This window comes from Panthera tigris, chromosome E1 (assembly GCF_018350195.1).
Source record: "Panthera tigris isolate Pti1 chromosome E1, P.tigris_Pti1_mat1.1, whole genome shotgun sequence".
Classification (NCBI taxonomy): Eukaryota; Metazoa; Chordata; class Mammalia; order Carnivora; family Felidae; genus Panthera; species Panthera tigris.
In genome coordinates, this window is record NC_056673.1 from 56,114,691 (window position 1) to 56,139,193 (window position 24,503).

General features: G+C 62.2%; 2 protein-coding genes across 5 annotated transcripts in view; one reads left to right on the forward strand and one right to left on the reverse strand.

Annotated features, from left to right (window-relative positions):
- Positions 1 to 1,860: 1,860 nt before the first annotated feature.
- Positions 1,861 to 8,090, forward strand: SPHK1 (sphingosine kinase 1). 3 transcript variants are annotated; one of them, XM_042967299.1, is made up of 6 exons: positions 1,861 to 1,937; positions 5,568 to 5,771; positions 6,140 to 6,292; positions 6,379 to 6,473; positions 6,555 to 6,670; positions 6,983 to 8,090. In XM_042967299.1, the coding sequence occupies exons 2-6, from the start codon at positions 5,762 to 5,764 to the stop codon at positions 7,770 to 7,772; spliced, it is 1,164 nt and encodes a 387-aa protein (XP_042823233.1). In that variant the 5' UTR covers positions 1,861 to 1,937; positions 5,568 to 5,761; the 3' UTR covers positions 7,773 to 8,090. The 3 variants fall into 3 exon arrangements, with proteins under 3 accessions (XP_042823233.1, XP_042823231.1, XP_042823230.1); XM_042967297.1 differs by lacking the exon at positions 1,861 to 1,937 and adding an exon at positions 3,793 to 3,965; XM_042967296.1 differs by lacking the exon at positions 1,861 to 1,937 and having other exon boundaries at positions 5,126 to 5,771.
- A 929-nt stretch (positions 8,091 to 9,019) lies between these two features.
- Positions 9,020 to 24,503, reverse strand: part of UBE2O (ubiquitin conjugating enzyme E2 O) — a 57,999-nt gene continuing 42,515 nt past the window's right edge. Inside the window, exons 1-18 of one of the 2 annotated variants that reach the window (XM_042965561.1) lie at positions 23,795 to 23,818; positions 23,489 to 23,548; positions 23,275 to 23,385; positions 21,094 to 21,191; positions 20,492 to 20,555; positions 19,674 to 19,817; positions 19,138 to 19,247; positions 18,858 to 19,008; positions 18,139 to 18,611; positions 17,607 to 17,761; positions 17,229 to 17,341; positions 17,008 to 17,136; positions 16,299 to 16,388; positions 14,524 to 15,220; positions 14,118 to 14,254; positions 11,687 to 11,890; positions 11,520 to 11,577; positions 9,020 to 11,342 (exon numbers count right to left, since the gene is read on the reverse strand). In XM_042965561.1, coding sequence (XP_042821495.1) covers positions 10,672 to 11,342; positions 11,520 to 11,577; positions 11,687 to 11,890; positions 14,118 to 14,254; positions 14,524 to 15,220; positions 16,299 to 16,388; positions 17,008 to 17,136; positions 17,229 to 17,341; positions 17,607 to 17,761; positions 18,139 to 18,611; positions 18,858 to 19,008; positions 19,138 to 19,247; positions 19,674 to 19,817; positions 20,492 to 20,555; positions 21,094 to 21,191; positions 23,275 to 23,385; positions 23,489 to 23,500 — 3,417 coding nt within the window. In that variant the 5' untranslated portion in view covers positions 23,501 to 23,548; positions 23,795 to 23,818 and the 3' untranslated portion in view covers positions 9,020 to 10,671. Of the gene's footprint in view, positions 11,343 to 11,519; positions 11,578 to 11,686; positions 11,891 to 14,117; positions 14,255 to 14,523; positions 15,221 to 16,298; positions 16,389 to 17,007; positions 17,137 to 17,228; positions 17,342 to 17,606; positions 17,762 to 18,138; positions 18,612 to 18,857; positions 19,009 to 19,137; positions 19,248 to 19,673; positions 19,818 to 20,491; positions 20,556 to 21,093; positions 21,192 to 23,274; positions 23,386 to 23,488; positions 23,549 to 23,794; positions 23,819 to 24,503 lie in introns of those variants that run through there. The other variant, XM_042965560.1, reaches the window with a different exon arrangement.

Genomic DNA, 24,503 nt, shown 5'->3' on the forward strand with positions numbered 1-24,503 from the left:
CACCCAGGCGCTCCTAGTATCTGTACATTTTTATTTTTATTTATTTTATTTTATTTTTTTACATTTATTTATTTTTGAGACAGAGAGACAGAGCACAAGTGGGGGAGGGGCAGAGAGAGAAGAAGACACAGAATCCAAAGCAGGCTCCAGGCTCTGAGCTGTCAGCACAGAGCCCGATGCAGGGCTTGAACCCACAAACCGTGAGATCATGACCTAAGCCGGTCAGACGCTTAACTGACTGAGCCACCCAGGCGCCCCTATCTGTACATTTTTTAAAAAGTGTTTATTTATCTTTGAGAGAGAGAGTGTGAGCGAGAGAGGGGCAGAGAGAGAGAGAGGATCTGAAACCGGCTCTGTGCTGACGGCAGAGAGCCCGAGGTGGAGCTTGAAACTCACAAACCCTGAGATCGTGACCTGAGCTGAAGTCAGACACGCAACCTACAGAGCCACCCAGGCGCCCATTGTATTTGTACATTGTTTTGATCGAAAATGTGATACGCTACGGGGCGCCTGGGTGGCGCAGTCGGTTAAGCGTCCGACTTCAGCCAGGTCACGATCTCATGGTCTGTGAGTTCGAGCCCCGCGTCAGGCTCTGGGCTGATGGCTCAGAGCCTGGAGCCTGTTTCCGATTCTGTGTCTCCCTCTCTCTCTGCCCCTCCCCCGTTCATGCTCTGTCTCTCTCTGTCCCAAAAATAAATAAAAAACGTTGAAAAAAAAAATTAAAAAAAAAAAAAAAAAAGAAAATGTGATACGCTAAAAAAGCGATACGTTAATTCACACTAGAGTCCTAATAACTCATTGGTTTTTCCCGCCCACAGTAATTTGCATTTGAAAAAGAACAAGCCCACAGAACAGAATACAGACCCCAAAGAACAAATCCAGGGGCGCCTGGGTGGCTCAGTGGGTTATGCGTCAGACTTTGACTCAGATCATGATCTCACAGTTTGTGAGTTTGAGCCCCACGTCCGGCTCAATGCTGTCAGAGCACAGCCCACTTTGGATCCTCTGTCCCCCTCTCTCTCTCTCTCTGCACCCTCCCCCCTCAACATACTGGTCTCAGACTCGGGACCTCTGGGTCGGTGAAACAGTAGATTTCTGGGAATTCACCCAGTTTGTGGTACTTTGTGACAACGACCCCACGAAACTAGAATTGTCTTCAGACGTTGGGCAGACATTCGAAAGGAGTGGAGTGGGCGTGGCCTGCAGGCCTCCACACTGAGGGCGTTCCAGAAGCTAATCACCCTGTCAGGGAGCTAGAATCAGCAGGCCAGCAGGTGAGGGGTGGAAGGCAGACCCCAGAGGAGACAGGTGTCCCCAGCCTTAGCAAGGAAACCCACGAGGACAAGGAGGCTGCCCGAAGGGTAGAGCTAAGCTGATCCCAACCACGGCAGAAACAGAAACTCTGAACACTCCCTGCGAGCAGCCAAGAATCCCGTGTGACCAGTCCGCCCTCCCGGATCTCCACAGGCGGCACACCCCACGACCCACAACACCCGGCACGGTCACGAGCATCTAGGAAACTCTCAGAACGGAAAGCCACATCTGGGACTGTCCTAGAACACAAGTCTTAAGGGGAGTTTGTAGAGTTGCACACCTCCCCTTCCCCGCCCTTGCGGCCTCTCAGGCGGAAAGGACTCAAGGTCAAGGGAGGCCTCGAGGCTCTGCAATTCAACTTGGGAGCTGCAATGTCCCAGGGAGGGTTGCTTCCGGCAACGGAGGGATGCTGGGGATCCCATCCTAATAAAAGCAAGTCATGTGCCATCTGGCGGCCTTGGCCCCACGTTTCGTGAGAGCTGGAGCTGGGCCCAGTGAATGCCTGCTTTCTTTCTCTGAAGCAGAAGAGAGGCTCTCAGGAGTGTCTCCCTGGGGAGGCTGCCTGGGGGAGGAAGAGGTGGCTGGGAGAGATGGAAAGGGGGTCTCTCTGACCTGTGAGACAGGTATTGCCTTCAAGCCGAGCTACCCGGTGGCCATCTGGTCAGATCAAGCCTGGCGGGCCTTGCTGGGCACGGGGGCTGGTTGCTAGGACTAGGCTTGGGGGAGGAAGCCTGGAGAGGGCTTCAAGACGTTTTCTTTCTCTGGTTTTCTTTCTCATTGGGGCAGGCCACCTACCGGGTCAATGGATAGGATACTCAAACTTAATCAGCAAGAGGTCTGTCTTCCCGGCTGGGAGGCTGGGAGGCAGGACTCCTGGATTTACTTCTCCGCTCTGTTGGGAATTGGTTTGACAGCTAGGGCAAGACCCTTCACCTCTCGGGGTTTGGGTGCCCCCGATTGTCAAAGGGCCACAAGCATCTTGTGCTTGCCCAATCCTGTCTCTTGGGCCAGGGCTGCTGATGGGTGAGTTTCTGCATCAGATAAGGTTCTTTAGAGAGAGGCTGGGGAGAGGCGGCCTGGGAGCCGGGAGGTGACTGACAAGAATGAGGGGGGTTACAGCGGGGGCCGTGGAGGTGAGGGGGGCAGGAGAAGAGGCGCCAGGGAGGACAGAGGAGCCATTGTGCAGACTGGAACCCGGGCCAGAGGGCTTTGCCCTTCACCTCCCTCCCACTGGGCCCCCGGAGGCCGGATGAAGAGCCCAAAAGGCTGCCCCGCCTCCCCTCGCCCGCAAGGTTTCTGGTCAACCCCGCCTCCACCCGACTCCCTGCGACTCCGGCGGGGCTCCAGCCTGGGGCGCCTGGAGGAAGCGCGGGACCCTGTAGCAGGCGAGCTTTCTCACCATGGACTCATGCACAGCCACATCTTCCCTTCCCTGTGCCTCAGTTTCCCACCAGACTCCAAGGTTTAAAGCAGCGGCTCTTCAGGCCTGATGGGGGAAGGGGGAGGCTGGCCTGGCCTTCTCCGTAGCCACCTCCCTCCAAGGCCGAGATCTCAGGGGGAAAAAAGCGCCTAATCCAGACTTAGACCCTAGCCTGCGCCGGAGGGGAAGAGCCGGGACGGAAGGGCGGGAAGGGGAGGAGGGGAGCAGGGGGGAGGGGCGGGTGGGCTGGATCAGGTCCTCAGGCTCCCGCACTGAGCCTCCTCCTCCGCCGCCGCTCGCGTCCCCGCGTCGCGTGACCGCGGCACTGCGGCTGCAGCGCTGCCCTTCCCGTGCCGGTTTCCTGCGGAGTGGGGGTGGCGGGCCCGGAGGTTCAAGACCAGACCGCGGCCGCGGCGCTGCGAGAGGGTGATGGCGCTCCAGCTCCCTCCCCACGTTCTTAGTTTTACGGAGTTTCTCGACCCTCGAGCGCATCGCTGAGTCACTTTCTCGGAACGCGCTCGGGACGCTCGGGACCCAGCCAGGGCCGCCCGGGGGCCGCGCAAGGCGGAAGCGCGCACCGCTGCGACGCGCGCCGAGCCGCGGGTCCCCGGGCCCGCGCCTCCCTCCTAGCCGGCGACCGCGGGCTCCGCCGCCCCCCCCCCCAGGTGCCGGGAACCCGGGACCCGCTGCCTGCGTTCCCCGGAAGAGACCCCGCGGAGGCGTGCCCGAGTTGCGACTTTCGGGGGCGTTGAGAAGTGCCAGGTGTGCGTGGGCCGCGTGGCTGCGGGTGCGGGCGCGCGAGCCCGCAGCAGCCTGGGCCCGGACCACCTCCGCCCGCTACAGGCGTTAGGCCTTTCCTAACTTTGGCCTCACCTGGTCAGGGCACCTAGTCGGCTTTGACCCCTTCCTCCTCCGGGTCTCCGCAGATAACCCCCCCGGGGACTCAACTCGAGTTGGTCGCGGACACGTTCAGGTCAGACACTTTCTCCTGATATGTATGTGTATCTCTCACGCACGCACTGACACGCGCTCCCCGCTCTGCCTCCGTCGAAGTGAAGGTTCCCCCGGCGCGCTTGCATCTTCCCACTGAGCCGGGGGAGGCGGCGGGGGACACTCCGCCGCGGTTTGGCTCTCCGATCCCGACGGGGACCCCTAGACCTTGTTCACACCTCACGGCGGGTGAGGGGCGTGGGACTGGATCGCCTGCTGCGGGACAGCTTCTCTCGCCCCGGTGAGCCTCGATGGTTTCCTCTGGGGGAAAAGATCCAAATTTTAAGGTTCTTGACAAGGCCCCCTCCTCCGGACAGCAGCCACCCCACCCCCCCACCCCCACCCCCACCCCGGCGGGTCCCCTGTCCCCTCCCCCCGCCCCCCGACGGCGCGCCTGACTGCCGTGGGCTCGGTGGCTGCGCGACCGGGCTGCCGCGCCGGGAAGCCAAAAATAATCCTCCGGGGGAGAACGGGCGCGGCAGCAGAGACGCCCCGGCACAGAGGAGGGGTACCCGGTGGGGTCTGGGCCTCGAATTCCGGGGGGCTGCGGTGGGGCGCACGGAGGGGGAAGATCCCGGGGCGGGAGGTCGCAGCGTCCAGGGGCAGCCGAGGGTCCGCCCGGAGCCCCACAGGGGCGGCTCGGACTTCGGGCGGCGCGGCGAGTTCGCGCGGGGCCCGCGCTGCGCGTTCACCCTTGCGCGTCCGGGACTCTGAGCTCGCGGCCGCCGCTCGTGGCCGGACCCCGGGCTCTGCGCCTCGCCGACTCCAGCCGGGCCGCGGCGCCGCCTTCTCGCCGGTCGCCCAGTCTGAGCGGCGGGCGCGCGCGGCCGGGCCCCGAGATCCGGCCAAGCGTCAGCGCGGGGCCGAGCCGCGGGGGCCGACAGTGCGGGAGGCCGGGGGCGGGCAGGCCCTGGCCGCGCCAGGCGCCGGTTCCACCCCCGGGAGCGCGGGGGAGCGCGGGGTGTGGCCAGGCCGGGCGCAGAGGCACAGCGCCCTCCCAGCGCGGCGGCGCCTGGCGGCGAAGTTGAGCTAAAAGTTTGAGGCCAGAGGCGGCGGGGCCGTGGAGTCCGCGTTAGTCCGGCGCTCCGGTCGTCGCCCAGACGTGAGGCTGAGCCCGGGACGGGCTGAGTTCCGCCCTCGGCCACTGTAGGGAACGGAGGTGGCTCCTCCCCAGCAAACCGGACCGACTGGGTAGGGCCGCCCGCCCTGCCTTCTCGCCGCTCGTGGCTCCTGGGCGCCCACTCGGCGCTCGGCTGAGGGAGGCGACGGCCGGCCGCGGGGCTCTGGCTCGGCCCTCGCGCGACCCCGGCGCGGCTCCCACGAGCACGGCGCGCGTCCGGGCAGCGTCGCGGGGCCCCGGGAGGCGCGCGCGGCGACCCCCGCCGCTCTGGAGCTCGCGGTTGTGGCCCCGGCCCGCCGGGGGTGGCTCGGGGCGGCGATCGCTCGCGCCCAACTTCGCGCCCCGCGATGCCCGCTCACGTTCTGGGATTTTTACGCGACCGGACTCCCCTCCCTCTGGCAGTCCCCGGGGGGTGAGGAGCTGGTGCGACCGACAGAGCCACGGGGCTGTGCCTCATCGTCGGGCCGGAACCCGAGGCCCCCAGGGAGGAGAGTCCCCAGGAAGAGAGACCCTTCGCCTCTGAGAGTGGAGGGGCGGGGGGGGGGCTCAGTTCTAGGACGGGGGCGCCCTTGGTGGCGCCAGACCTCGGCTCTTTGGACCTCTCGGAGGACTAGGCGATGCCAGAGAGCGCGGCTCCCCGCGCGCGGCCCGAGGATCTAGCTGGGCGCTGCCCATCTCTGGGGGCCTCCCGGGACTCCGCCAGCGCTGTCTCCTCTCCCTCAGATCCCGCGGCCGCAGGGGATGACGCCGGTACCTCCGCGGCCCCGACTCCGGGCGGGAAGGGCGAGCCCCTCAGCCCGCACCGCGTCGCCCGCCTGGGCGGCACCGATAAGGAGCTGAAGGCAGGAGCCGCCGCCGCGGGCAGCCCCCCAACGGCGCTGGGGGCGCCCTGGCAGCTGGAGCCGCGGGACGAGGTTATGGATCCAGGTTTGTGGGGTCCCGGGGGGGGGGAGGGGCTGAGGGTGGGTGGCCCTTCCGCCCTTGCCAGGAAGAATGGCCAGAGTCAGCTGGGCAAAAAAAAGAAGGGGCTGGCTGGGGGACAGTCGAAACACTTTTCCCGACGAGGCCAGAAGCTGGCCGGGTGTGAGCCAAGAGCCGGGGTGGCAAGGGCACGGTGCTCCCTCCCGCTCCCGGAGCTCCCCCCTGGAAGGCCGCTGCCTCCGGCGGGGATCTGTTGGATCAGTTACCGGGGGAGTTCATCAGGCCCCACGTTTCCACCCCGAGTACCCCTTTTGTGATCCGCGGCCCCCTAGTGGCCGCTTGGGGACGCGGTCTTTTGGGGTTTGTTTTTGCAGCGGGCGGCGGCGGGAGCCTGCTGCCCGAGCGGTGCCGCGTGCTGGTCCTGCTAAACCCGCGCGGAGGCAAGGGCAAGGCGCTGCAGCTCTTCTGGAGCCACGTGCAGCCCCTGCTGGCCCAGGCCGGCATCTCCTTCACGCTGATGCTCACTGGTGAGTGCCTCCCCGAGGGGTGGCAGGGAGCAACCCCGGCCACTGTCCCCCATACATACCCTCGGGGCCACCCGGTCTCTCCACAGAGCGTCGGAACCACGCTCGGGAGCTGGTGCAGGGGTTGGAGCTGGGGCGCTGGGACGCGCTGGTGGTCATGTCCGGAGACGGGCTGATGTACGAGGTGAGGCCCGCCCCAAGAGACTGGGTGTGGGTGGTGGGGGGCGGGGTGCCCCCCAGGCTGAGGCCACCCGTGCTCCAACAGGTGGTGAACGGGCTCATGGAGCGGCCCGACTGGGAGACTGCCATCCGGAAGCCCCTGTGTAGCCTCCCAGCTGGCTCCGGCAACGCACTGGCAGCTTCTTTGAACCATTATGCCGGGTGAGAGCCCAGGGTCCGAGGGGGCCTCAGTTTCTCCTCCATGCCACCCTCCTGCCAGGTTTTCTTTTCTAAGTCCCCGTATCCCAGGGTAACTTCTGTTCCCTCTTCTCGGGAGCCTCCACGCTGTGTTCCGGGGCCCTCTCTCGGTCACTGCAGCTGGCTGCCTCCATCCACCTGCCCCCTCTGTCATTCCTACCGACTAACTCCCTAGGGACCCGGTGTTGCTTTGCCTGCCTCGAGTCCCCAGGCGGCGGAAGGGGAGGATGCGCGAGGGCTCCGGCCTCACTCCCTCCGACCTCTCGCCCCCCGCAGCTACGAGCAGGTGACTAACGAGGACCTCTTGACCAACTGCACCCTGCTGCTGTGCCGCCGGCTGCTGGAGCCCATGAACCTCCTGTCACTGCACACCGCCTCGGGCCTGCGCCTCTTCTCCGTGCTTAGCCTGTCTTGGGGCTTCATCGCTGATGTGGATCTGGAGAGCGAGAAGTTTCGGCGCCTCGGGGAGCTCCGCTTCACTCTGGGCACCTTCCTGCGCCTGGCGGCGCTGCGCGTGTACCGGGGCCGACTGGCCTACCTCCCCGCAGGAAGGGGGGTCCCCGGGGTGCCCGCCTCCCCTGCAGTGGGCCGGCAGGACCAGCAGGGCCCCACGGACGCGCACCTCGTACCCCTGGAGGAGCCGGTGCCCGCGCACTGGACGGTGGTGCCGGAGCAGGACTTCGTGCTGGTGCTGGCGTTGCTGCACTCGCACCTGGGCAGCGAGATGTTCGCCGCCCCGATGGGCCGCTCTGCCGCCGGCACCATGCACCTGTTCTACGTGCGGGCGGGCGTGTCTCGGGCCACGCTGCTGCGCCTCTTCCTGGCCATGGAGAAGGGGAGGCACTTGGAGCAGGCCTGTCCCTACTTGGTGTACGCGCCCGTGGTCGCCTTCCGCCTGGAGCCCAAGGATGGGAAGGGTGTGTTTGCCGCCGACGGGGAGTTGTTGGTCAGCGAGGCTGTGCAGGGCCAGGTGCACGCGAACTGCATCTGGATGGTCAGTGGCTGCGCGGAGCCCCCACCCGGCCAGAAGCCTGGGCGGGGATCCCCTCCAGAAAAGCCCTTATGACTCCACGGGCCTTGTCGTGCCTTAGCCTGCTTGGTCTACTCCGAGCTCAGGATCCTCTCCCCTTCCCCCAGGACCGGAGGGCCTGTCCCCAGCTCGTGTGGTGGTGGGGAGGAGGAGCAAGCGGACCCCTGGAGAAGGTGGGAAGGCGGAGGACTTGCTTTGGGAGGCCGGGCTCTGCCTCCCAAAGGCCAGAATGAGGCTCTGGGCCAGGAGCCCAGCCGGTTGCCCCCCGCCCCTGCCTATGGGAGCCAGTCCCGTTTTGTCCTGGGAGCCCCACCCCATGAATCAAAACACAAATAAAGCGACCCTCCCAGCCTACTGGTGTTATTCCAGGTGTTGGGGGAGGGAGTGGGGTCTAGAACTTAACGTTAGCGATGCCCAGTGGTGCCTCCTGGATTGGACACGGCAGGATACTGACCCCTGCTAATAGTCATTTTGGTGGTGGGCACGGGACCAGGGCTAGTCCGGGTTTTCCTTTTTTTCTTTTTTTGCGGAGGTTAGGGCCCTGCCCCAATGATCATCCCGCCTTTGGCCTGGGAGAAGCCAGGGAGCTCAGCCAACTGCCTAACCCCATATGGAAGACAGACACTCAGATCTAGTGTCTTACCCAGGGCCACACAGCCAGTCAGTCTCCGCAAAAAGGGAAAATGTCTCCGATTTCGGGGGCATTAGGGAAATTGGCAACAAAGTCAAAATGGGAGGTAGTTACTCCCTTTGGAAAGGAGTCTTATCCCTCCCGTGAGGGCTCTAGGGCTCCCCCAGCCTCCTCCACCTCCTCTACCCTACCCTGCCCCTATCCCCCCATGGGCAGGAGTTAAAAGGAAACAGCAGGAGGGGCACATACCAGGCCCCCAAGCTGGTCACCGTTTTGGCGTATAGCCCAGGCCAGGTGCTCGGATGTCCGCTCCCCCAGCATCTGGAAGGAGTTGACCTGGCCGGGCCGGTCAATTACAGGCCCCCGGGACCCCAGCCGCTGCTGGCAGACATTGCCCAACACTGGCCCTTGAAGAATGGGACGCGAGCCCTGCCCACGAACAACAGCACTGACCCGCTGAACTAGATCCCGGGCTCCCGGCCCCCGGACGCCAGCGAGTCCTAGGACTGGACGCGCAGAAGGCACGGAAGCAGAGCGGGTGGGTGCAAGGTGCCGCTGCCGTGAACTTCACTTCCTGGCAACCGGTCTTGCCTTCCCCTGGGGAGGTGTGCGTGAGGTGCCCCAGAGGGGAAGAAAGGCGACAGAGCCCAGATGAATGGCAGAGGCAGGTTTAATGGTGCCACCTTGTCTTTTTTGTACATTGTAATGAGCCAAACGAAAAAAATGCAAGTAAAAAAAAAGTTTAATCACACAGCACTTTATACAGATATCGTAAGCAGTAGGCATTCACATCTCCACATGAACAACGCACCGGGAAGCACAGCCCCACCACTCTAGATGTTTCTCAAACAAGATACCGACTCAGGGCTCCAAATGCCGCGGCCCGGCTCCGTCCTTCCCTGCGGCCGCTGCCCGCCGGGTGGTTACGGCACAGCACAGGTGTGGAGCCAGCGGAAGGCGGACAAGACGCATCATGCTTTGGCTTCTTTTTTTTTTTTTGTCTTTTTTTTTCTAATAAGAGTTAATATCTTTGCTTTTGAGATTTATTTTCTTTCAACCTTAAATATTACATACATACACCAAAAATTACATAGCTGCAATGTGCTCAACAGCATCCTCTTAACCTGGAGCTTCACATTATCAAAAGCTTAGAAAACTTGTAAACCTCTGGGCCTGTCTCTGCGAGGGAGGAGAACCCCTGTCAGCCACCTCTCTCTCCCCAGATTGAGCCTGCAGAGTTTGTAAGCAACAGGAGGCCTCATCCTCAACCGAGAAAGAGAGAGAGAGAGAGAGAGAGAGAGAGAGAGAGAGCGAGCGCCGGTTCCTTCTATGTCACCTCCCAGGGTTAGCATGTGATGGTGGGAGGGGCAGAGTCTGCGGGAGGGGCCCCGGCACCTGCCCCGGCCTGGTCTGTGCCGCTGCCCTGCCTCCTAGGGCCCCCGGGGCGGGACGGGGCAGGGAGCAGACCGGCTTCGGCCCAAGCGGTGAGGCCGGCATGCCAGCACTGCGGAGCCCCCAGCCACCTGGGACGCAAGAGCAAGGCACCTACAGCTGTCTTCTTTTCCAGCAGCAACCTGGTCCTCATTCCATGTTATGCGCAAGGGCCACCACCACCTCTCCCGGGTGTCACCCTGAACCCGGCCTGGTCCCAACCTCTCTGAGAGAGCAAGTTCAACAGCCTGAGGGTTATCCTGTGAAAGGTCCAGAGCAGAGCCAGGAGTCGGCGACGGCAGCCACAACTCCCCAGCTGGGGGTGGAGGGGGGTGGGAGGGGCGGGGAGACAAGGGAGGATCCGGTGGCGGTGGCAGCGGGAAGACCCAGGAACGGGGACGCTGTGGGGCACCGAAGAGGTTGAAAGGGACGAGGGGGGAAACGCTGGAGCAACCCACACTTCATGCAAGGCACACCCACTCGTCCTGCGGCTGAGCTGCACGGCTCGTGGGGCAGAGCGAGCCCCCGAGCCAGGCCCTAGGAAGACCCCACCTCCGCCTTGAGACGGGGACGGCGAGGGAGCAAGTGCCGGGACGCCCTGCCTGGGTGACAAGTGGAAAATCAGCAACAGGTTTCAGATTCTCTTTGCCACAGGGCACCGGCCTGTTGGAAGATTGCTTCGGAAAAGAAACGGCAGCATCTCATGAAACTTCTTGCACTTCAGCATCAAACTCACCTCGGGGAGAGGGCAGCGAGGGGCTTTCGCGTTGGGGACAGAGGAGAAAACGGGAAGATGGAAGGTTCCGGGGGAGGGAGCGAGCGGGCAGCGGCTGGCCTCTCCCCACGCGACGCTTCTTCCTCGAGGGCCGGCGGCTACTGGTCCCCCGCGCTCTCAGGCATGCCCGCCTCTAGCAGAGCGGCCCGGAACTGCGTCAGGACGCCCCGGATGCTCTTGATGAAACCCTTAGAGAGTGGGAAGAGAGGGAAGCCGATGTCAGGGTAGCCGCTCTTCTCGGGCAAGAAGCTCCGGTAGCTCTTCCTCCGCTTCTTTGGTCTGACACTGGGGGGCACCGGGGCGTCGGGCGCTGCCTCCGCAGTCTGGTCTGTGCGGTCCCTGCTGGCCGAGGCCGGGCCCTGGGCGCCGCCCTCCGAGTCTGAGCCCTGGGAGGCCTCTCCGGGGAACAGCCCTCCGTCCTCAGCTTCCTCTCGGCCGTGGTCCGAGAGCTCGGCCACGGCGGGTGGCTCCGGGGAGCCGCCGTCCTTGGGGATCCCGTTGGGCAGCGCCTGGGCCCTCTCCGGCAGGGCGCGGGTTTCCAGCCAGGACTCGATGCGGTTCACCAGCCGCCAGCCACCGGTGCTGAAGTGTTGCCGGATCTCCTGCTCGAAGACCTCGGGCGGCCGCCGCACCAACTGGGTCATGGACTGCACCACGCGGATGAGCGCCATCTCGTTGTAGCAGCGACTGTTCTCATACCCCTCCTGCAGGCCCCGGTCGCTGTCGAAGCCCGCCTCGTTGTAGTACGGTTCATTCACCAGGATTAGACCTGGGGGTGGGGGTGGGGGTGGGGGTGGGGGTGGGGGGGTGAGAAGCCCGTCAGGGCCGGCCCGAGAACTCCAGGGCCGGCCAGAGCTACAGGCGGGACGGGGAGGACACGGAGGCCAGCGGCACCGCACCCTCCAGCGGCTCTCCCCACCGGCGCCCCGCACCCTGCCCGCCGTACCTTGGATGGAGATGAGCACCTGGAGGAGGCTGGATTTGCTCGTCCACCTCTCTGTGCCCTGGAATGCACACGCGCACAGCCTCGTCAGCTCCGGCCCCGACACCCCCCCCCCCCCCCCCCCCCGCCGCCCTCCCCAGTTCCCACCCGGCTCCTGGCACCGTAGTCACCTTTCCGATCCAGGTGCCCAGGAGGCTGACGCACACCTTCCCGTTGTCATACAGGTTGGGGTTCAGGCGGCCACTGCACTGGGAGAGGTAGCAGAAGTGGGGGGGCACGGCTGGGTAGATGTTGGGGAGCTGGATGTCAAACAAGTAGAGGCCGTCCTCGTAGGGGGTGCGAGTGGGGCCCTTGATCAGGGCTGAGAAGAGGTCCTAGAGGGAGGGAGGGAGGGCTGAGGTCGGGGGGGGGGGGGGGGGCGGCTGCAGCGCAGGTGCCCGCATGGCTCCAGACTCTACCAGCTACGGAGAAGCTAAACGTAAATACCTCTGTGCAGAGCCACGCGGCGTCTTTTAACCCCAGGCGTAAATAGAATTATCCAAAGTTGTGTTTATTTTACCAGGCTTTTTTTTCCGTTAAGTCACTACTTTTATTTTAAAAAATTTTTTTATTAAAAGAAATTTTTTTAATGTTTATTTTTGAGAGAGAGAGAGAGAGAGAGAGAGAGAGAGATGGTGCCTGAGCAGGGGCGGGGGCAGAGAGAGAGGGGAGACACAGAATCTGAAGCAGGCTCCAGGCTCTGAGCTGTCAGCACAGAACCTGATGCGGGGCTCAAACTCACGAACCGCGAGATCATGACCTGAGCCGAAGTCGGCTGCTTAACCAACTGAGCCACCCAGGTGCCCCTTATTTTTAAAAATTGTTTTAAATGGATGCTTTTCTTTCTGCCTTTTAAAAAGTTTTTTTTATTTATTTATTTTGAGAGAGAGCATGAACGAAGGAGGGGCAGAGGGGGAGGGATGGAGGGATGGGGAGAGGGAGAGGGAGAGGGAGAGGGAGAGGGAGAGGGAGGAGAGAGGGAGAGGGAGGAGAGAGAGGGAGAGAGAGAGAGAGAGAGAGAGAGAGAGAGAGAGAGAGAGAGAGAGAGAGAAAGAGAGAGAGAGGGAATCCCAAGCAGGCTCTGTGTTGTCAGCGAAGAGCCTGACGGGGCTGGCTCGATCTCACCACTGTGAGATCACGCCCCGAGTCAAAACCAAGAGTCAGACACTTGACCGACTGAGTCACCCAGGGGTCCTTCATTACTTTTATTTTTACTCTTTAAAACACCTGCCCTGACCTCCACCCCCATGAAGACCAACAATAATCACAACCACTTAGAAAATGAAAGGACATCCTAGGGCGGCCAGGCTCTACCTGCTTTTGGGAACCGGAGGGATAGGGGATCTGGAATTCCAGCAGAAACGGTGGCAGAGTGCCAGAGACTCAGGTCACTAAGTCACCGGGCAGACGCCCCACAGATGCTCAAGATCTGTGCGCATGCCGGCGGAGGGGCGGCATCGGCAGCCAGACCCGCGCTCGGAACACGGGGTGACGGAATGGCGAGGGCGGAGTGCCGACTGGACCGACAGCACCCTCTCCCGCGCTTTCCCATGCGGCCGCCCTGTGGGCCTCAAGAGAAGGCACGACTTCCCCGTCCCTCCGAGTGAGGCTTGGAAAACATGCTAGTCCCTTCTGTCAGCACAGCTGAGACCAGCCGGGAATTTCACAAGTTTTACTAAAATCCAAGAACAAGCCAAAGTGTCGTTAAGAACCCGGAGCAGCACCGACCCTGTGGAGACCCCAGCCCTGCTCTGTGGTTTCCGGCCTGCGGCAAGAAGGTCTGAACAGCGCCTCTCTTCTGTCCTGGGGCCCCTTTCACCAGGGCTGGGCTGGGGCCCGGGTCAGAGTAGGGTTCAGCATTTCGCACGAGGCCCAGCACACAGCAGGCGCCTGGTAAGCGTGCTGGATAAATGAGGGGCCAGGCGGACCGGGCTGGCCTGCGCCTGGAACGAGGAGGTGCTCACACGGCCTCTGGTGGCAGGACTCAACCCTGGGCCTGAGCCACGAAGACAGGAGTGGAAAACGCAATGCGGCATGGCCGCGTGACGGGACGCTATTCTGTAGCTAAAAAAGAACGAACTGGATCGACATCCATCAACATGGGGGGTGGGTCTAAAAAACTACCCGATTGAGTGAAACAAGCAACCCGCAGGTGACATGTACGAGGACGGGCTGTTCACGTAAAACAAATCACACGGAGTGTCTACGGGGACACATGAGAAGGTAAAGACATGAAAAGAGGGTCTCCTATAAGGAGACCCACAAAACTCAGTCGTGACTCCCAGGGGCGGGCTGAGGATTGCTCAAAGGCAACTTTCGCCTTTTCCACAACGTTGTAATATTTCAAGAGAACAGGACTCAGGTAAAGCTCTGTGCTTCAAAACTGACTTTTAACAGGAGGGAGAAAGGGAGGAGCCATGCGATCCGGACACACGTGCGGGGGTCCTGCCCCGTGAGGGGTGCGGACGGCCTCCCAGGTGCTGCCGGGTCCCGCGGCCCCCTGGGTACCAAGCACCCACACGAGCACGTCTGCAGCTGCCAGGCCCACGCCGGGCTACTTGCCATTCTGTCCTCGAAGGTCTTGACCATGATGCCGTCAGGCAGCGAGGTAGCCAGCAACGCCATCTCCTTCCGTACCGTGCTGAAGAACTTCTTGGCTTCCGGAGGCTGGAACTCAATTTTCTTAAAAGAGTGATTTGCTACAAGGCAAGAAAGAGCGGTCAATCGCTACCGGCAAGCCCCTGAGAGCTCTATCTGGAAACACAGCTGCCGCCCTTGGGAAGCCCGGCCCCGAGGGAGCGGCCGGCTGCTGGGTGTGCGCCCCGGACGGGGGGATAACCCCACGCGCTTCGCACCCGCCAGCCTGGCATCGGCACCAGTGACCACACCGGGGACGTGGCCTCCTCCCCTCAGGCGGCAGCTGGCCACCCGGCCTCCAGATCCGGCAAGAAAAACAAGGTGAACTCACAGGGTGCGAACTCCAGCACTGAGAAGACCTCGCCCTTAGCGCTGGTGAAGGTGACTCCGGGCTTGCCGCCGCACTGCTGACAGAGCACCGGGGTCTCGCTGGGCCACTCGGCCTTCACGGGTGACTGCCCCTCCGGCTTCTCCTCCTTGCGCTCCGTGTCTGGCATCGCCTCCATCTTCTCCTCCTCTGCGATGGCCACGTTGTCCAGGGTCTTCTTGAGATTTTCCTGCAGTTTCTTGATGTCATCCAGAAACTTCTTCTCTCGAGTCGGTTTCTCCGGCTCCACTGTGGGGGAGGTGGGCGAGCCTGTCAGGAGCTGCTCCACAGTCATGTTCTTGAGGCTCTCCAGGATCTTGATGGCCTCTTTCAGCTCCCGGAAGCTCTTCGGGGGCCCGTCTTTGCCGGCCTTCTCCATCAGCCCAGCCACGGGGGCAGCCATGGCCACGGCCCCCTGAATGGCGGCCGTGGCAGCCTCTTCGCTGATCACTACCCCCTTGTCCTCCTCGGGGGCCGCCGGCTGCTCAGTGGGCGGGATGGGGGGCTCCTCTATCTTGGGGTGCTCGTCCTCCACCAGCCCGTTGTCCGTCTCCCAGCTGTCACTGTCGTCCTCCCACTCATCCGAGGACGCCCCGCTGGTGCTGCCTTCCACCGAGTCATAGTCCGACTCCTCAATCTCAGACTCGATGTTGTACAAGTGCTGGGGGGCGGGGGGGGGGGGCCAAGACAGGCAATTCAGAGAGGCTCTGCTGGGCGCTCCGGGGCCCTCACTCTGGGGCCCGTCCCGACCCTCAGAGCGGATGGTGACTGGGTGCGTCGAGGCCTCGGCAGGCCCCTTCCACCCGTTCCCCCTCTCCTGTTCTCAACTCTGCAGTTGGGTCTCTCTGCACTAGCTGGTCCCCGGGTCTCTAGAAGGCGCCTCCGCCTGCCCCACACCCACTGCGGGGGGGGGGGGGGGGGGCGGAGCTGAAAACCCCAACCAACGGCCAAAGGCTGTTCCAGCCTCCCCTGCCCCTGTGTGCACCCCTTGGCCACCATTTGACCTTGATGGCAAATCCGGCCCCTCCCCTAGAGGATTCAGGTCAGCCACCTCCGTGGGGCTGCACGGGTAGCTGAGAACGTGCAATGGCGGGGGGAGGTTCAGCAGAGCTGGCCTGTGTCACATCCTGTTCCCGTACCCTGGAATGGCCGCCCGGACGAGGGGGTGAGTGAGTCACTCCCTCCCCTACCCCGTGAAGGTGCCAGGAGAGGGGAGCTGGGGCGTGCAGATCAGCTCACACAAGGGGGGAGGGAAACGGTACTGAGAATAGCTTTGCTGCTCAGAGCCCACCAGCAGGGGCTGGGACTGGGGGCCAGCTCTTCTCCTTTCTCTTGCTGACGTGTGAAGAGTTTTCCTAGGACTGTTGGTGGGAAAGGCTCTATCTCCTATAGGAAGTAACCTGTGTTTCTCAGCACAGTGAGATGGGGACACAGGCAGATCTGGAAAGCTTGTGAAAATCTGCACACACCTGGCAACCTGGGGAACCTTCCAGGTGGGACAAGACTACGGGCCAGCTGTGGGCTGCCCCTCTGTTCTCCGGACTGCCCACACCACAGTTTTGCATGGGATAGCTCCTTCCTCTCAGGCGCTCTCTGAGACCCAAACGCCCCAAAGAAGAGACCCTCACCGGGAAGACCCGAGAGCCTGTCTCCCTGTTCCGTGAGCAGCGACAGGAGACGAGCCACGGCTCCCAGCCCCAGCTGCCACGGTGACGGTCTGGGCCTCAGCAGGGGCTTACCTGGGGCAGAATGATGGTCTTTGAGTTGTCAGCCCACACCACCTCCACCTTGCTGCTGACGTCCACACGGGCCACCTGGCCAACTGATGGCTGCAGGGCAACGGGACAGGGTCAAGGGGGCATCTCTCTGAAGGGTGAGGGCCAGGTCACCTCCAAAAGGGAGCTCCGGCAATGGGTGACAAGGGCGAGGCCGTGAGAAGGGACACGGGTGCCAGCCCGAGGCCGCACACGGCGAGCAGCTCAAGCGTGGGGCCCTCTGGCTCCGGCACCGGCAGCCAGACACCAAGCCCCTGTTAACTCCCTTCCCGCTCAGCATTCCGCCCTCCCTGGGCTTCCTGACCTTCTCGGGACGGGGTTCCTGCCCTTCCTCGGCTCGACCCCACCTGATGTTCCCACCTGCTCGCCAAGGCACGGCTTGGACGCCCCCTCCCCCAGCCTCTCCGGTGCCCCCACGGCACTCAGGACCAGGAGTCGGACTTCCCCGCTAAACAGAACCACTGGGGCTCGGGGAGCAGCTGCGTGCAGTCTGATCCCGACAGGCAGGCAAATCCTTGTGGAGGCGCACGCGAGGGCACGCGGAGCCCGGAGGAGACCTGCAGGTCTGGTCTCCTGGAGCCACCCGGTGGCAACTCTGGGGATCGCAGATGCTGCCTGGGGCGGGGAGCCGGCATGGAGGCCATGAACTGGGGTGGGGGCGGGGCGGGCAGACCTCATCCTCCCTGTGAGGAGCTCCATCCTCAGTATTGCCGATGCGGATGACAATGTCCGTGGTGCGGAACCGGAAGTCAGGGTGGTCAGCAATGTCGTAGACGCTCACGTCCTCCTCTTCTCCAATCAGCTGGAGCACGGGATGGGTTGTCATGAGCCCACGGGCCTTACGGCCAGCCCACCAGAGCCCACCCTGAAGGAAGACGCGGGGGCTGCGCATACCTCCACGTCATCACCACTGGGCCGCAGCTTGAACCACTTCACCATGCAGGTGCGGCCCACGTGGTCCCCAGACTGCACCACGCCGTAGACGGCGGGGTCTGGACAGGTCTGGACTGGGAAACCGGAGGAGGGAACGTGACTGAGGGCTAAGGAGCCCTGCCGCGCACCCCCCCCCCCCCCCGCCGCCACTACATCGCAGGGCACAGGGCACAGGACCCGTGTCCTCTGCCAGGCTGGCAGAGGCCAGAGAAGGCTGCCCCAGTCCTTGAAGAAGTTCTTCAAAGGGGGCGTCTCCTCCCTGAGCCCGAGACCTCCGGCCCCTCCCTCCCAAGCGCTGCCCGGGCCCTCGGCTGGGCGGCCTTCTGGGGCCGGCACTACCTCGCTTGTCCACCACAAAGTCTCCGGGGCAGAATTCGTTGTTGTCCAGGTGGTGCACGGGAAAGAGGTCGTTGGAGCGGATGTTGCACTCCACGGAGCCGTCTTGCCACATCACGTCTGCCGAGGTCATGGTGGTCACCACCTCCACCGCCACCCTGCAGGCGCGGTGCATCCGGTCAGCCGGGCCGCACGCAACAGGCAAGGAAAGAAGGAGGAAAGACAGGTCCGTGAATGCTCCCCCGCACGTCCCGTGCCCCGGGACCTCCTCTGAGGCCTCGTTTGGGAGAGCCCGGTGAACGCGGTCCCGGAGGCCAGGCTCGGGGCCCACACGGTGCCTCCACGCCACCTGCCGGCCCCACTCCCAGAGCTCTCCTCTCCACGCAGGCCAAGGCCAGGCACCTACGCGGCCTCAGCTGGGCACCCCCCCCGAGCCTGCGTGGGGCTCGCAGACTGTGCTCGCGTGTGCGGGAGCCACACGGACAGCCTCGGGCCGGACACTCAGCCAGGAGGGAGAGGGCGCCTCTGGGTTTACCTGTCCCCCGGCTTAAAGTCACGAGTGATTTTATTCTTCTTCCGCTTGTGTTTCCGCTTCAAGTTCTTGATAGACAAGGGGATGCTCTTTTTTCTACTTGTGCCGCTGCCACTCTGGGAGGAGGTGGTGGAGCTGGCAGAAGAGGTCACCGAGCTGGTGTCATCCGTGTCATCGGCGGCCTCGTCGTCCGCGTCCTGCTCTGCCGAGTGCAGCCTGTCGTCGCCACCTTCCTTCAGCAGGAAGGGGGGCAGCTGCTCCCCCGCGTCCTGGGCCTCCTCTGGGCCCTCATCCTGCATCTCCACCGGGCTGGCGGCCCCATCGGGCGTCTCCTCGGGGCTGACGGACCCCGTTTCGCTCTTGGCTTTGGCCGCTCCTTTCTTTCCCGGGTCCTCCATGGAATGGTCTCGGGAGCACTGCGTGTCCGGGGAGCAGGACATGATCCTCACGACCTGCTTCTTCAACAGGCGCTTCACCTATGAGGGCGGAGCAGGAGGCACGGGGGCTGTGGAGCAGCAGGGCGCCCCTGGCCCCACCCTGGGCATGTGGGACACCCAGGCAGCTTGGGGGGAGGGGGGCAGCGATACACATCGAGGTGGCCTGCAAGGTGATCGGGGCTGCCCCCCAAGGCCTAAAGCACAGACCGTCCTTCCCGGCCGTGGAAATAGCTCACGGCCGGCCGGTTCCTCAAACGCCCACCTATCCCAACCCCAAGGACGTACCTTCTTGGCCATAGAGCCCTCCCCCTGGGCGCAGTGTTTTTCTGGACATTCACAGGCAATCTTGGCCGGCTCTACCTTGGCTGGGAAGACATACAGACAGCGCTCCCCAAGCTGCCGCTGAGCATGGTCAAAGCATCCGAGACGCTTCACCCTGGGAGGGAGAGAAGCGAGGGCTGGACCAACGGTGATCTCGGCCCCCCTACGGCTCTCACTTGGGTCCAGAGACACGAGCAGGGCACGCTACCGGGGTCGCTGGAGTGGGCATGCTGGAGTCACTCACCTGCCTAGGTTTTCCTGGGTAATGACAGAGGGCGGGGGGCTGACGCTGTCCGTGCCCCCTGGACAGAAACTCTTGGTAATCCATGTGACTTTTAGCTCTACGACCTGCACCTGGGGATGGCGGGTGGGACAGGGCCTTAGTCGGCAGCTTGACGGCTTTCTCAGTTAAGCAGCTGCCCGGAGCCCACCTGACCTCCGGAGCAGGAAGCCAGACGGATCTTCACGGCCTACGACCAAGTAGGACACCCCCAGAGCAGGCCCCGCCTGTAACAACTACAGCCTCACCCCACGGATCCCCACCCTGTCAGGGCCCGACGGGTCCACCACTCACCGCTGTGCCACCTTGCTGGGTCAGGCTGGGGGACACCTGCCTAGCAGTTACCCCAAGACCACGCCCTGGCTTCCCTCTATCCTTAAAGCCCTTTCAGATCAAGAGGGCTAAGGGGCCTCTTGGTCCTCCGAGCAGACAGCAAGGGAGTGGTAAGAGCTCGGCACCAGGGCGCAGAGGCTGAGGCCCCGGCCCCACCCCAGCCTTACCTCTTCCACCACCACGCGGAACTTGCTCTTCGTGCTGAGCACGGGCTTGACCCCAGACAGCCACTGGGCGCTAGAGAAGATCTTGGCGGGGCCGATGAGCACCTGGCCCGGGTAGAAGCCATAGGAGTCATCAAAGAAGAGACCCTGCAGGATGTGGGGCCAGAGAGAAAGTCCTTATGAGTGGCACCTGCCCAGGGGACAGTGCTCTCTGCATCTACGCCTGCCTCACCTCACACCTGCATGCTCCCCAGCCCTTTAAGCTAAGACAGACCCTAGGGCTCCGGAGCAGCACGCATCACATCTAAAATGCACATAAATCACCCAGGGAGCTCACTAGAATGTACACCTGACTCATTCCAATAAGCTCTCAGGCCAGGTCAGTGTTGTCGGTCAAGGGTGACACTTCGAGGGCTCTAGAGGGCAGGAGTCCCCACACTGGCCTGATCATGCGCCCTTCCCATACTTACTTATAAACAGTCATATACTATCGTTCTAAAATATCCGACTGTAACAACACAGCGTACTACTCTAATACTGAAGAGTGGCTATTTGTTAAAGAAAACATACAGTTAACAAAAGGCAAAGAGAAGTTCTAATACTTTCTGTCCAGGTCTAGACTTCTAGACCTTTTGGTACGCACCCACCCCCTTTCTAGGAAACCACTCTGCCTAGAAGCAGCGTCTGCTTAGCCCGGGCCAGCTCGCAGCTCTCTGCTAAGAAGTCCTTCTTCCTGTGCGGCCCAGAGGGCAGAGGAACAAGAGACTCTGTCCCCTCCAAGCCCGCCCCCGGAGAAGCCTGCCTGGGTGGAGCAAACGTACAGAGTCGCTGACGTGGGGACAGACGTCATAGAGCTTGGCGCCATCTTCTGTGTTCATGGAGCACCTGAAACGGCGAACACGGGTTTGGTCTCCACCAGGGCACAATGACGGTCACACCGGCCCAAGTGGTTCCCCCGACACAAACAAAGCCCCGACCCCCGAGTACTGACTACCATTAAAAATTATTGGGGCGCCTGGGTGGCGCAGTCGGTTAAGCGTCCGACTTCAGCCAGGTCACGATCTCGCGGTCCGTGAGTTCGAGCCCCGCGTCAGGCTCTGGGCTGATGGCTCGGAGCCTGGAGCCTGTTTCCGATTCTGTGTCTCCCTCTCTCTCTGCCCCTCCCCCGTTCATGCTCTGTCTCTCTCTGTCCCAAAAATAAATAAAAAACGTTGAAAAAAAAAAATTAAAAAAAAAAAAAAAAAATTATCGAAAATAAAGCACCAACCCCTAACAGATGCTCTAAATTAGGCCAGGGCGACAGGAGACCAGCCCAGGGGCGGGCCCCCAGAGCCAGGAGCGCGCGTCACCGCAGGCCCCACGAGAAGACACCCTCGGCCCTCCCCTGCAGAGCGTGGCCCCGTATCACGGGTGAGCCGTGTACCTGGCACCGTTGGACAGCTTCAGGATGATCTGGTTCTTTAAGTCGTAGACCTTCCCCAGCCAGCAGTCATAGGCAATGTAGTCCCCGTACATGAAGGGCTGTGGACCGGGCCGCGGTGTGAGAGGCAGCGGGAGGCACTGGTGTGCAGCCCGCCAGCTCCTCTTTGCCCGGAGACGGAGGAGGAGGGATCCGAGGAGCTCGCTGCCTGAGCCCCCCCCCCCCCCGAGTTCTACGCTGCACCCCGGCTCCCCCTCCCAGGTCGGAGGAGGGGGTGGCGGGGGGCGGGGTGGGTCTGCCTGGCGGCAACGAGAGACCTGTGCCGAGGCCACGGAGCCTCCGAGGACACAGGGCTCCGGGGCAGGAGTGGGCTGTGGAGGTGGCAGGTGGAGGGTGGTTACGTGGACAAGTAAGCGATACGTAAGCAAGTGTCTCCCTGCTGGGAAAGGTTCTCACTCACACAGAAAAGAGGAAAGGAAAGAACGAACCTGAGCTGCTCAAACGGAACTAGAAGTATTGAGACAAAATCACATATTTTCATGTGTGCGTAGAAGAGGTGCTGACAAATTCAGACGTGCCTCCGGGTACACACACAGGCATCTCCTGGTGTGGTCCTGAGAGGCCCTGCTGGCGATCCGTATGCCCTGCACACAGCCAGATTTCTGTTTAAAATGCCATTCCCCTCTGAAAGGAACCAAGGCTCTTGGGAGAAATGGCTGATTCCAGGGCCGGATCAGAAGAGGTAGAAAGTAAGAAGGTGCTTAAAACAAAACAAAACAAAACAAAACAAAACAAAACAAAAACCAAAAACAAGACCCAGGATGGGAAAGTGTCGAAAGGACACAGATATCAGCTTGAAGGGGCGCTTACTGGCCAAATCTGCAATAATTTAAGCAACAAAACACTGGCAGTGATGGACTGCAACCAACCGAACAGAAGGGGACCTCGGAGTCCGTACCGACGTAAAAAGAATTAAACGAACGAGGCTGAAAGTGAAGCTCTTCCGTACAGAATGCCAACTAATAAAAAGGACGAGAAGCCACCGTGCCATCAAATCACCACTCGGCAAGCATTAGAGGGCTAGCCGGCTCAGGTGGGAATTGCTAACGGAGGCTAAGGCTGGCGGATGGGGGTCTCAGCAATTATGGACACAACCCCGGAGCACCTCCCCGCAAAGCTGGCCGGCTCGGGTGGGAAGTGCTAACCGAGGCTGGGCTGGTGGACCAGGGTTTCAAAAGTAACAGGTTATTGACGCAACCCTGAGGCATCTCTCCCCAGAGCAGAATCCCTTGCAAAGGTGGTGTAAATGGTGACCTTGTGGAGAGGCTGGGCAGACACCAATACTGCCGGGATCACGACGACCACCCCTACTGTGGCCGCTGGATGTCACGGGCCAGGAAGAGCTCTGGGTGTTGCTGGGGCGGTCCTGACAAGGATGCGGGGTCTGAGTCTGGTCAGGAGGCCGATGACACGGCTCCGCGCTCAGGTCAGCCACTGGAAGGTACCAGGGCGTGGACGACAAAGCAAGACTGGGGAGCAGTTCCAGATGAGGAATCAAAGGGCTGACAACCGAATGCAAAGTGTGCTTCTGAATGGACTCCCGGATCGGAGGGGAAAGGCCGTTGGAACAGCCGGATGGGGTCTCTGGGTCGGACAGATGCGTGCTAGTGCCACCTTCCTGAACGGGGGGGCTGAAAGACGGGTTCCGGGTTTGGGGAAGTACGCACCGTAGTGCTTCAGGCCCGTGGGGCGCTGTGTCTGTAGCTTGCTCTCCAGCGTGTCAGAGAGAAGACTAGGGAGACAGAAGGAAATGTGGGGAAGGGAGGAGGAAGGTGATGGGGCAAACGGAGGGAAAGGTTCACCGCCAAGGAGCCCAGTGACACAGGGAGCATGGGAACGTACAGCTTTCCCTAAGTTTGAAATCACTTAAAAAAGAAACTAAGGAAGAAATTTGTTTTTTCAAAACAGAGTGTTAAAGAAGAAAGGGAGCGAGGGAAGGAAAACCCCACCAGCAATGCGTGCCGGAGGCACAGGGAGGTGTCCCGACCTCACGTCTGCACGGCTTCCTCACAAGGAGCGCCACTCAGGCGAGCCCGCCCCGGGAAGGTGCCCGGAAGGTGTGGTGCGCGTGGGGACAACCGGACAGACAGCAGAGGGCGGTCACCGGCGGGCGGGGCCGCTCACCCAGATGTGCTGCAGGTCCTTGCTGTTGACGGGGTAGATGATGCAGTTGGTGCCGATGAGCTTGACGGCACAGTCGATGCTGACGTCGATCACGGTGCCGCACTGGCTGTCCTGGGGAGGAGAAGGCATCCAGGCCCGAGCAGGCGCACGGCACCGGCCGCCAGGGCAGACCCGGCCCAGACACTCCCCAGGCAACCCCCGCGCCAACACTCACGGTGGATCGCATGTGCCGGACCACGTCCCGGGGCACCACAGAGCGGTCCTCTAGCTTCAGCTGAGAAAGAGAACACGGTGTGACAGAATGGCCTCTGATGTCATCACGGGGTGCGTTCCCCCCCAACTTCTGACTACGCTGTGACACACAGACAGCCAAGCACACAAACCCCAAGTGCCGAGCACGGCTTTGGCCAGCGCCACACACCCTCTAACGGCAGCCGGACTGACAGACAGAACTCCAGGCGCTACCTCCCGGAGCTCCAAAGGCAAACAGTATGGTGACCGAAGGTCGTTTCGATCATACCGAGAAGCGTGCCTAAATGACAGATCACATAAGGCCTCCTTCAAATGACAGGTTCAACAGCCCGTCACACAGCAAGACCGCTTTGCTAGGAGTGACATCCTTTTCCTACTTTCTGCGAGTGCCTGCCTGCGCCCCCACTGAGCGCTGAGTTACAGGGGGTGGAGGAGCGGCGTGACACCGGGCCACGTGGGTCACCCTGACGCCCGCTATCGCCTGACACGACCTTGTAATCTGGGCTATCCTTTCCGACCAGCCGCAGCCTGCTCCTTATCTACTGCTCCGCAGAGCCGAGCACAGCACCGCGGGGGAGCCCTCGCGACGGCCGGCTCTGGAGCCCCGCCAACTGCTCGGCGAGCACCGGACCCATCCCTTCACAGCCGGCCAGGCACAGCCTCCTCTGAGCGGACAGCCAGGGCCCCTCGAGGGCTGACCCCCGCCTCTGCCAGGCACGGGATCCCCCTCCAACGGCCCGGCCGCAAGACGGTGGTCGGGGACGCCCCTCGGGAATGCTTCACTGAGTCACGGTACCGGGCGAGTTTCTGACCGCCCACCTCCTTTGGACGGGCACCTCCGAGACCCCAAACCACAGGGGTGCGAGAGCTATTCTCTCAAACAACACCCAACCTAAGACTCCTCAGGCTCACTCCCCCAGTGCAAGGCCCAGGGCAGGGAAAGGTGAACTCCACGGAAGGAGAACTGAGACACCGGC